The 12,918-nt window shown below is 40.8% G+C and overlaps 1 protein-coding gene across 1 annotated transcript in view; it reads right to left on the bottom strand.

Annotated features, from left to right (window-relative positions):
• Positions 1–60: 60 nt before the first annotated feature.
• The window catches only part of LOC131937950 (protein zyg-11 homolog B), a 36,542-nt gene continuing 23,684 nt past the window's right edge, over positions 61–12,918 (bottom strand). Inside the window, exons 13-14 of the mRNA XM_059295740.1 lie at positions 4,515–4,609; positions 61–2,715 (exon numbers count right to left, since the gene is read on the bottom strand). Of these exons, the coding sequence (XP_059151723.1) occupies positions 2,543–2,715; positions 4,515–4,609 (268 nt within the window). The 3' untranslated portion in view covers positions 61–2,542. The remainder of the gene's footprint in view (positions 2,716–4,514; positions 4,610–12,918) is intronic.

Below are 12,918 nucleotides of genomic sequence, written 5' to 3'. Positions count from 1 at the left end.
GGGTGAACGTTGGGAAAAAGGTGAAGTAATAAAATCAGTTTTTGCCATGGAGAAAAGCAGAGGCCAGCATTAACACACATTGTCATACTGATATGGCCTGAGATCTGCGTGCCTAGAGCGCTAATTGCTGTTGAATGCTTTAATTAAACTTGAAACAACAATCAATGGTTTCAGATGGGGCAACCCCACCTAAGGAATCAAGACACTCAATTTTTTACATGAAAACAAATTTTATTTTTGTACACATTGTAGTTTAAAATAGCAGAGAAAAATATCCATACAGGCAAAACTTTGACATCACAGAGTATTTGGTTTGACCAGAAAATCTGGCCACCTAAGGACTTGCCCTAGACATAAAAAAACCAAGACATACTAATCAACTTGGTACAGCTTTGTAAGACAGGCTGGTGAGCCCATCTTGTGACCCCCACCAATCTGGTCCGCCGCTGACCAAATGTTTGGTCCGCCGCTGACCAAATGTTTGGTCCGCCGCTGACCAAAAGTTTGGTCCGCCGCTGACCAAAAGTTTGGTCCGCCGCTGACCAAATGTTTGGTCCGCCGCTGACCAAAAGTTTGGTCCGCTGCTGACCAAAAGTTTGGTGTAAGATTTGTCTCACTACGGCCACCAGCCAGGACACACCTAGGAGACCCCCCCCCCCCTGAGTGATGTCATCATTACTAACAACATTAATAAACAACATCACCAGTGTGTTGTGAGACAACAACATCACCAGTGTGTTGTGGGACAACAACATCACCAGTGTGTTGTGGGACAACATCACCATAGTGCTCTAACACGAACACACTCACATGGTTCTTTATGAGAACCACACTTATATCTACAACTGAAAATGTCAGCACCCCCCCCCCCCCCCCCACACCAATGGTATTTACCTCCAGTCCACCAAGTTAAAAATTAACATAAGCCATTTAAAGTTAGTTCACATAAGTTCTTACATAATTATTATTTTTACAGTCATACCAGGTCAAGTCAAATACCCAGGGTATACATAGGGTAGATGCTGTAGAGTTCACCTGTTTCTAAAGGGATTCTGTGCTCTTTATTTTCCTTGACTAGAATTCAGTCAACACTACCACTTATGGCCAGGTAGTTCATCTGTCAACTTATGGCCAGGTAGTTCATCTGTCAACTTATGGCCAGGTAGTTCATCTGTCAACTTCTGGCCAGGTAGTTCATCTGTCAACTTATGGCCAGGTAGTTCATCTGTCAACTTATGGCCAGGTAGTTCATCTGTCATGGCCAGGTAGTTCATCTGTCAACTTATGGCCAGGTAGCTCATCTGTCAACTTATGGCCAGGTAGTTCATCTGTCAACTTATGGCCAGGTAGTTCATCTGTCATGGCCAGTTAGTTCATCTGTCAACTTATGGCCAGGTAGTTAATCTGTCAACTTATGGCCAGGTAGTTCATCTGTCAACTTATGGCCAGGTAGCTCATCTGTCAACTTATGGCCAGGTAGTTCATCTGTCAACTTATGGCCAGGTAGTTCATCTGTCAACTTATGGCCAAGTAGTTCATCTGTCAACTTATGGCCAGTTAGTTCATCTGTCAACTTATGGCCAGGTAGTTCATCTGTCATGGCCAGTTAGTTCATCTGTCAACTTATGGCCAGGTAGTTAATCTGTCAACTTATGGCCAGGTAGTTCATCTGTCAACTTATGGCCAGGTAGCTCATCTGTCAACTTATGGCCAGGTAGTTCATCTGTCAACTTATGGCCAGGTAGTTCATCTGTCAACTTATGGCCAGTTAGTTCATCTGTCAACTTATGGCCAGTTAGTTCATCTGTCAACTTATGGCCAGGTAGTTCATCTGTCATGGCCAGTTAGTTCATCTGTCAACTTATGGCCAGGTAGTTCATCTGTCAACTTATGGCCAGGTAGTTCATCTGTCAACTTATGGCCAAGTAGTTCATCTGTCAACTTATGGCCAGGTAGTTCATCTGTCAACTTATGGCCAGGTAGTTCATCTGTCATGGCCAGTTATTTCATCTGTCAACTTATGGCCTGGTAGTTCATCTGTCAACTTATGGCCAGTTAGTTCATCTGTCATGGCCAGGTAGTTCATCTGTCAACTTATGGCCAGGTAGCTCATCTGTCAACTTCTGGCCAGTTAGTTCATCTGTCAACTTCTGGCCAGTTAGTTCAACCTTGAATTGAATGCTATTAGACTGCTGCCAACATTAGATTCCAGCCAATGCAAGTTACATTTGGTGTCCAGTCCTTCCTGGACGGCATGCAATGACGGGACCCAGCCCAAATCAGATGGAAAAATCAAATGTGTGTAGCATCTAAAACTATTTCAGCCAAGAAATAGAAGCATGAAAGAGTGAATCAAACAACATTTGTAACAAGTACCAATCAAATGCCATGACATGATCTAGCCATGACATGATCTAGCCATGACATGATCTAGCCATGACATGATCTAGCCATGACATGATCTAGCTATGACATGATCTAGCCATGACATGATCTAGCCATGACATGATCTAGCCATGACATGATCTAGCCCTCCCCCAGGTTAAAACTCCATGTCTTGACAAGATCTGGGTGGTCTCCCCTTATGTTCCTTCAGCTTGTCCAGAATCTCCTGACAAATGGCCAGAACTTTGGGGTCAATGTTGGAGGACTGCATCAGTTGGTAGATGTGTTCATGTCCACCTTCATCATTCAGTAGAGTCAGGTAGCGCTTACCTGGGGAAACAACACCTGCATCAACCTCCAACACCTGAACCCCCCCCCCCCCCCTCCAAAAAATGTTATATCTACAACACATTTGCAAACAAAAAATTAACAATATATAATATATTATATATTTCTATTATGGTAGGTCATGTCAAGTCTACTGTGGTAGGTCATGCCAAGTCTATTGTGGTAGGTCATGTCAAGTCTACTGTGGTAGGTCATGTCAAGTCTACTGTGGTAGGTCATGTTGTCTACTGTGGTAGGTCATGACGTCTATTGTGGTAGGTCATGTCAAGTCTATTGTGGTAGGTCATGTCGTCTATTGTGGTAGGTCATGTCAAGTCTACTGTGGTAGGTCATATCAAGTCTACTGTGGTAGGTCATGTCAAGTCTACTGTGGTAGGTCATGTTGTCTATTGTGGTAGGTCATGTTAAGTCGACTGTGGTAGGTCATGTCTATTGTGGTAGGTACAAACTTTCTGGTCAACTAGTTTGATTACATAGACATATCTGTTGTGCAGAACTTTTTGAATACTGTGAATACTCAGAACTTTATCCAGGTTAAAACCAAACAAAACTAAAATCTAGTCGAGTTTACTTTTAAAAGAAAACTAAACTAAAATCTAGAAGAGTTCTAGTAAAAATGCCTTGTATTTATAAAGCGATGTGTAGAAAATATCTCTGCAGTCCTGTCAAACAACTGCACTACATTGAAAACATGTTGACATCACTTGCGTCTTTCATCCAACATTTCATTACCAACATCAAGAAAGTTTTTAACACGCAAACCAAATTAGTACACCATATAAGCAGTGACATTTTATGTATGTTAAATTTAATCTCTTTGGAATACGTATATCCATACATATCACTATTCTTATCCATCTACAAAACTTATACCTATGTCATCTACAAAACTTATACCTATGTCATCTACAAAACTTATACCTATGTCATCTACAAAACATACCTATGTCTTCTACAAAACTTATACCTATGTCATCTACAAAACTTATACCTATGTCATCTACAAAACTTATACCTATGTCATCTACAAAACATACCTATGTCATCTACAAAACTTATACCTATGTCATCTACAAAACTTATACCTATGTCATCTACAAAACTTATACCTATGTCATCTACAAAACTTATACCTATGTCATCTACAAAACTTATACCTATGTCATCTACAAAACTTATACCTATGTCATCTACAAAACTTATACCTATGTCATCTACAAAACATACCTATGTCATCTACAAAACTTATACCTATGTCATCTACAAAACTTATACCTATGTCATCTACAAAACTTATACCTATGTCATCTACAAAACTTATACCTATGTCATCTACAAAACTTATACCTATGTCATCTACAAAACTTATACCTATGTCATCTACAAAACTTATACATATGTCATCTACAAAACTTATACCTATGTCATCTACAAAACTTATACCTATGTCATCTACAAAACTTATACCTATGTCATCTACAAAACCTATACCTTTGTACAGTTGAAATGGGGTAATAGGGAATAACCCAGGGGTTAAATACAGGGGGTTGTATGGTGAGGTAATTGTCTGGGGGTTGTCTGGTGAGGTAATTGTCTGGGGGTTGTCTGGTGAGGTAATTGTCTGGGGGTTGTCTGATGAGGTAATTGACTGGGGGTTGTCTGGTGAGGTAATTGACTGGGGGTTGTCTGGTGAGGTAATTGACTGGGGGTTGTCTGGTGAGGTAATTGACTGGGGGTTGTCCAGGGCGGTAATTGACTGGGGTGTATCAAATGCCACTTACCATTCTTTGAGCAGACATGATGGATGGCCCAAACGGCCCAGAGCTGAATGGGTGTGTCCTGACTTTGTAGAAGTGGGAAAAATGGACTAAAAGACCTGTGGGGGAATCAACAACTTTGTGCTTATTTCATCAATCACTACAACAATATGATATAACTGCTGATGGTGTATGCTTATTGTTACGATCAAATACGATTCTAGGCACTGTTCAATTGAACTTATCATCTTTATCATTACACCACAAGCTCTCGACCCTAACCACTACTAATAAAATCCATCCACCCTAACTGCTACTAACAAAAGCCACAGACCCTAACCGCTACTAACAAAAGCCACAGACCCTAACCGCTACTAACAAAAGCCCTCCACCCTAACCACTACTAACAAAAGCCCCAGACCCTAACCTCTAATAACAAAAGCCCTACACCCTAACCGCTACTAACAAAAGCCCCCCCCCCACCCTAACTGCTACTAACAAAAGCCCTCAACCCTAACCGCTACTAACAAAAGCCACAGACCCTAACTGCTACTAACAAAAGCCACAGACCCTAACCGCTACTAACAAAAGCCACAGACCCTAACCGCTACTAACAAAAGCCCTCCACCCTAACCACTACTAACAAAAGCCCCAGACCCTAACCTCTAATAACAAAAGCCCTACACCCTAACCGCTACTAACAAAAGCCCCCCCCCCCCCACCCTAACTGCTACTAACAAAAGCCCTCAACCCTAACCGCTACTAACAAAAGCCACAGACCCTAACTGCTACTAACAAAAGCCACAGACCCTAACCGCTACTAACAAAGCCCCCAACCCTAACCGCTACTAACAAGTAAAAAAAAACAACTAATGTGGTTTTCAGGCAATTGTCACAATCTAGCAATCAGAGATTTGGGTAGCTGGCAAATATTCAGGCAAGTCAATCAAGTCATTGGTTTGTCTGTGTGAGGATGACATGTGCTGTAGGTGGTGCATGATGACATGTGCTGTAGGTGGTGCATGATGACATGTGCTGTAGGTGGCGCATGATGACATGTGCTGTAGGTGGTGCATGATGACATGCTGTAGGTGGCGCATGATGACATGTGCTGTAGGTGGCGCATGATGACATGTGCTGTAGGTGGTGCATGATGACATGTTCTGTAGGTGGTGCATGATGACATGTGCTGTAGGTGGTGCATGATGACATGTGCTGTAGGTGGTGTATGATGACATGTGCTGTAGGTGGTGTATGATGACATGTGCTGTAGGTGGTGCATGATGACATGTGCTGTAGGTGGTGCATGATGGCATGTGCTGTAGGTGGTGCATGATGACATGTGCTGTAGGTGGTGTATGATGACATGTGCTGTAGGTGGTGCATGATGACATGTGCTGTAGGTGGTGTATGATGACATGTGCTGTAGGTGGTGCATGATGACATGTGCTGTAGGTGGTGCATGATGACATGTTCTGTAGGTGGTGCATGATGACATGTGCTGTAGGTGGTGCATGATGACATGTGCTGTAGGTGGTGTATGATGACATGTGCTGTAGGTGGTGTATGATGACATGTGCTGTAGGTGGTGCATGATGACATGTGCTGTAGGTGGTGCATGATGACATGTGCTGTGTGATGACATGTGCTGTAGGTGGTGTATGATGACATGTGGTGTAGGTGGTGTATGATGACATGTGCTGTAGGTGGTGCATGATGACATGTGCTGTAGGTGGTGTATGATGACATGTGCTGTAGGTGGTGTATGATGACATGTGCTGTAGGTGGTGCATGATGACATGTGCTGTAGGTGGTGCATGATGACATGTGCTGTAGGTGGTGTATGATGACATGTGCTGTAGGTGGTGCATGATGACATGTGGTGTAGGTGGTGTATGATGACATGTGCTGTAGGTGGTGTATGATGACATGTGCTGTAGGTGGTGCATGATGACATGTGCTGTGTGATGACATGTGCTGTAGGTGGTGCATGATGACATGTGGTGTATGATGACAAAAATCTCACCTGTATGCTGCTATGTTTACTGTATGAGTTGTCTACAAAAATCTCACCTGTATGCTGCTATGTTTACTGTATGAGTTGTCTACAAAAATCTCACCTGTATGCTGCTATGTTTACTGTATGAGTTGTCTACAAAAATCTCACCTGTATGCTGCTATGTTTACTGTATGAGTTGTCTACAAAAATCTCACCTGTATGCTGCTATGTTTACTGTATGGTGTCTACAAAAATCTCACCTGTATGCTGCTATGTTTACTGTATGGTGTCTACAAAAATCTCACCTGTATGCTGCTATGTTTACTGTATGAGTTGTCTACAAAAATCTCACCTGTATGCTGCTATGTTTACTGTATGAGGTGTCTACAAAAATCTCACCTGTATGCTGCTATGTTTACTGTATGAGTTGTCTACAAAAATCTCACCTGTATGCTGCTATGTTTACTGTATGAGTTGTCTACAAAAATCTCACCTGTATGCTGCTATGTTTACTGTATGAGTTGTCTACAAAAATCTCACCTGTATGCTGCTATGTTTACTGTATGAGTTGTCTACAAAAATCTCACCTGTATGCTGCTATGTTTACTGTATGGTGTCTACAAAAATCTCACCTGTATGCTGCTATGTTTACTGTATGAGTTGTCTACAAAAATCTCACCTGTATGCTGCTATGTTTACTGTATGAGTTGTCTACAAAAATCTCACCTGTATGCTGCTATGTTTACTGTATGGTGTCTACAAAAATCTCACCTGTATGCTGCTATGTTTACTGTATGAGGTGTCTACAAAAATCTCACCTGTATGCTGCTATGTTTACTGTATGAGGTGTCTACAAAAATCTCACCTGTATGCTGCTATGTTTACTGTATGAGTTGTCTACAAAAATCTCACCTGTATGCTGCTATGTTTACTGTATGAGTTGTCTACAAAAATCTCACCTGTATGCTGCTATGTTTACTGTATGAGTTGTCTACAAAAATCTCACCTGTATGCTGCTATGTTTACTGTATGAGGTGTCTACAAAAATCTCACCTGTATGCTGCTATGTTTACTGTATGGTGTCTACAAAAATCTCACCTGTATGCTGCTATGTTTACTGTATGAGGTGTCTACAAAAATCTCACCTGTATGCTGCTATGTTTACTGTATGAGTTGTCTACAAAAATCTCACCTGTATGCTATGTTTACTGTTGAGTTGTCTACAAAAATCTCACCTGTATGCTGCTATGTTTACTGTATGAGTTGTCTACAAAAATCTCACCTGTATGCTGCTGTGACCTACTTAGGTCTGTTTGGCTTTATGTATATTTAATCTCCTGAGTTATGTATTTGTCCTTGGGAGAATTGTCAGTTCACTGGTACAACCGGTCAACTGAACGCTGTCATATCATGTGATTGTAAGTTTAATCCCTGGCAGACCCTCAACCAATGGACTTGCGACCGTGAGGATCCTTGACTGACCCTCAACCAATAGTCGTAAGACTTTTGAGTTATTTCCCCTTACTCTGAGTTGTATTTAATCACGGGATTTTCATGTCCAGACGCCGCCAGATTGACCTAGGGACCAGGAGAGGTGTGCCTGTGGTTAGGTACGCCATTTTGCAGTATTGTTATTTTGTGACATGATTTCACCTTTTGTATAAGGGATTATGTGACTAGTTGTAGTTTACTGAATTTGTGTTCTGGTGTATTATTACACCTTTTTGACTATCGGTGATAGTTTAACCTGTATAAGGATTTCTATTGTTATAGAGGCAACTTGTCTCTCCCTGGTTTTTTGTTGTGGTTATTATGAGGCCAGTTCAGTTGTGTGTATTAATGATTTATCACAGCTGTGATATTGTGATTTTTCTCAAACTGTAAGTTGGAGTTGAGTTTATTTATATTACACTGAGAATCTGTACATTTTGATCTTACTTAGTGTCATTATCTTGTACATAAATTAAAAAGGTATTCATAGTTTAAGTCGTGTGAGTCTCTTCGATTTGTCGTGTTTTACCCCTAGACTGCATTAACGAGCTCACGGCAAGTTGTTGAGATTCCGTTACAACGTCTTCTATCGGTACCATACCAAACGAACCTGGGGTGTCCGCTCCTGACTGGCTGTCGGAGGTCGGACATAACAAGTGAGGGCTCGTCCGGTATTTTGATTTGTGTGCAAGTTTGGCATTAGTTTGAGTTTGTGATTTAGAGTTTGGTCAGTAGTTCGAAGAAGTTGAACTAGTTCTTGAGTAGTTGTTTTTGTTATCAGTTGAAGGTAAACATTGTTACTTGTTAGCTATGGAGGCTTTGTTGTTAAGTCCTACTGTGGAAGCAGTTGAGAACTTAAGTAGGAAAGATTTGATAACAGTTGTCAAAAAGTTAAACCTGGACTATATTGTTACTCAGACCTCTAGGGTGTTGAAGGACAAAGTTATTGTTTACTTCATTAATGAAGGCATGTTAGATGAGAGTTTTCTTTCTGAAGTTTTGGCACGGGAAGTGGAAATTGTTGATAGGGAGTTTGAGGCCAGACTAAAGTTAGAAAGAGAAGTTCAGATGAAGCGGTTAGAATATGAGTTTGGTATTATTGACAGTAGTTCGAAGTCAGGAGGTCCTTCTCAGTTGTCTGTGGCCCAAACATTGGCCCAGTTTTGCAAATTAGTCCCTAAGTTTGATGAGTCAGATCTTGTCGTATTTTTTAATACATTTGAGAACATAGCTGAAAGTTGTCAATGGCCTAGTAACGTAGTCACAACGTTACTAAGCACTGTTTTAATTGGTAAGGCTGCCACCACATACCAGGCACTCTCTCGCGAAGTCCAGTCAGATTACAAAAAGGTCAAGGCTGCCATTCTGAAGGCTTACGAAATAACTCCAGAAGCCTACAGAATTAAGTTCAGAAAAATTAGGAAACAACAGAACCAAACCTATGTTGAGTTCCTTTTTGAAAAAGAAAAAGTCTTTTCAAGATGGCTCCATTCTGAGAATGTCAACGACTTCGACAAACTCAGAAGTCTGATACTAAGAGAAGATTTCCTCAACGCAGTACCTGAAGAGATCAGACTACACATCTTGGATAACCGAATAACAGACATCAAAAGGGCAGCAGAATCAGCTGATACATACGAGCTGGTACATAAGAAGTCACAGGGTTCTGGTACCAAGTACAATCCGGTACTACCTCTCATCAGCAACAATCCCTCTGCTGGCCAGTTGCTGAGATCTCGTCAATCAACACAGATACCCAGAGTCACAGCCAGGCGACTGATCTGCCACTATTGTTCCAAGCCTGGGCACATCATCAAGAACTGTTTCCTGCGACAGCGAGACAACAGAGAGTATGTACGAACATCTCGTAACGCTCTCCCCCACCAAGCAAGTCCAAAGGTGAACCTCGCCCGTCGTGATGACCCTACACCAGCGTGTCCACAGGGAAGTAATGAAGTGACCACCACTTTCGTCCAGTCATCTTATGACTCTCCTTTTCACCAACCGGTTACATCAGCAGCAACCAATTGTGAAGAATCGAGAACTGTTGGCTTCACATCATTCATGACAGATGCTGTCATCAGCAACCCTGGAGACCCAGCATCATCGCGGAACATCGTCGTCCTAAGAGACACTGGGGCTTCTCAGTCACTTTTGCTGAGAGACTCATTGAACATTGCACCAGAAACCAACACCGGTGATGTCACCATCATCCAAGGAGTGGGAGCTGAACCAACAGTAGTTCCACTACATAAGTTCAACTTGAGACATCAGCTCATCCAAGGAGATGTTATCCTTGGGGTGATAGATTCCATACCTGTCCCAGGAGTACACTTGCTCCTAGGTAATGACTTAGCGGGAAGCAAAGTCCACCCCCAGGAAGTTCAGAACCCGTTCTCTACAGACCCCGACGGTGAAAATGAACTGTTCTTTTGGCCGAGAATGCACAACGATGACACTCGTTATTGCAGACATTGTAAGAACTGTCAGTTGGTCGGGAAACCTAGTCAAAATATTCCCAAGGCCACGGTGAAATCTATTCCTGTGCTAGACGAAGCATTTGACAAGATTACCAAGGACTGCGTCACCTCTTCCCAGACCGGAGAAAGAAACAACTGGTTTATCATGTAAACTCACTATCTCTTTCTCCACAGCTAAGTTTATGTTACATATAAGTATTTCTAGTAAATTTGATGATGCTACTCTTAAATTGTTAAAGTCTCCATTTTTGACCCAGTTAGATCATATTGAACATTTATCTTCTAATGAGAATCAGTCATTCTCACAGGTAGTTAAAACTTTACACTTCATGCTTAGGGATGGCTGGTTATTATAGACGTTTTAGTAAAAACTTTTCAGCTGTAGCTGAGCCACTTACTGCCTTATTGAAAAAGGGTGTTGAGTTTGAATGGTCAACTAAATGTCATGAAGCTTTTTTGACCATTAAGTCATTTTTATCTAATGCTCCTGTTATGGCTGCACCAGATTTCAGCAAGCCTTTTAAACTTGCCATTGATGCTAGCAATTTAGCCATTGGCTCAGTCTTATTCCAGGAAGACAACCGAGGGATCGATCATCCAATAGCCTTTTTCTCTAGAAAGTTAAATGAGAATCAAAAGAATTATTCCACTATTGAAAAAGAAGCTTTAGCTTTGGTTTTGTCCTTACAACATTTTGAAGTCTATGTCACCTCTTCCATAAATCCAGTCATGGTATTTTCTGACCATGATCCTCTTAAGTTCACTACTAAGTTGGGACAGAATAACAATAGAATTTTAAGATGGTGTCTATTTTTCCAAAATTTTAATTTGGTAATTTCCCATATTAAAGGAACTGACAACATTGTAGCTGACTGTTTGTCAAGAATGTAAAACAACTTTTGACGTTCACATTGATCTTGTGAAACTTTTTTGGTTAGTTATAACCATTTTGCAAATGTTATGTTTGATCAAACTGTAGCCTGGTGGCTGGAGTTCCAAGCTTTCAATCAGATCAGAATTGTACGGTTTTTTCCAAAACTGATTACTTGTTGAAAATGCCTGTTATTTTCAAATGAACCTTATTTAAAGGTGGTTTTGTATAATGTGCATTGTGTTGTTATAAAAATGTATCACATTATTCAGTTGATGTTATATTGGAAGATTTAAATAAAGGAATTAAGTTGTAAGTTTCCCACATATTATATCCAGATGGATATGTTTGGTTTCCTTTGCATAAGGAACTTTGAGGTATTCTTATTTTGGGAAGGATTGTTTCCCTTTGGTAAATTGTAAAAAGGTGAATTGTTTCCCTTTAATTTTTAAGGATGTTTTTTATTGACATAGAAATTTTGTTAGTTACTATAATTGGACATTTTTTGTGTCAGATTTGTTCCATATAGTGATTGCCATTTTTGTGTAACAAAAATGCCTCTCTAAAAGGGAGGGGATGTGACCTACTTAGGTCTGTTTGGCTTTATGTATATTTAATCTCCTGAGTTATGTATTTGTCCTTGGGAGAATTGTCAGTTCACTGGTACAACCCGGTCAACTGAACGCTGTCATATCATGTGATTGTAAGTTTAATCCCTGGCAGACCCTCAACCAATGGACTTGCGACCGTGAGGATCCTTGACTGACCCTCAACCAATAGTCGTAAGACTTTTGAGTTATTTCCCCTTACTCTGAGTTGTATTTAATCACGGGATTTTCATGTCCAGACGCCGCCAGATTGACCTAGGGACCAGGAGAGGTGTGCCTGTGGTTAGGTACGCCATTTTGCAGTATTGTTATTTTGTGACATGATTTCACCTTTTGTATAAGGGATTATGTGACTAGTTGTAGTTTACTGAATTTGTGTTCTGGTGTATTATTACACCTTTTTGACTATCGGTGATAGTTTAACCTGTATAAGGATTTCTATTGTTATAGAGGCAACTTGTCTCTCCCTGGTTTTTTGTTGTGGTTATTATGAGGCCAGTTCAGTTGTGTGTATTAATGATTTATCACAGCTGTGATATTGTGATTTTTCTCAAACTGTAAGTTGGAGTTGAGTTTATTTATATTACACTGAGAATCTGTACATTTTGATCTTACTTAGTGTCATTATCTTGTACATAAATTAAAAAGGTATTCATAGTTTAAGTCGTGTGAGTCTCTTCGATTTGTCGTGTTTTACCCCTAGACTGCATTAACGAGCTCACGGCAAGTTGTTGAGATTCCGTTACAACGTCTTCTATCGGTACCATACCAAACGAACCTGGGGTGTCCGCTCCTGACTGGCTGTCGGAGGTCGGACATAACACTGCTATGTTTACTGTATGAGTTGTCTACAAAAATCTCACCTGTATGCTGCTATGTTTACTGTATGAGTTGTCTACAAAAATCTCACCTGTATGCTGCTATGTTTACTGTATGAGGTGTCTACAAAAATCTCACCTGTATGCTGCTATGTTTACTG

Source organism: Physella acuta, unplaced genomic scaffold (genome assembly GCF_028476545.2).
Source record: "Physella acuta isolate Inbredline_101_S28 unplaced genomic scaffold, ASM2847654v3 ptg000225l, whole genome shotgun sequence".
Classification (NCBI taxonomy): domain Eukaryota; kingdom Metazoa; phylum Mollusca; class Gastropoda; family Physidae; genus Physella; species Physella acuta.
This window is presented reverse-complemented; position numbering and strand designations above follow the sequence as displayed.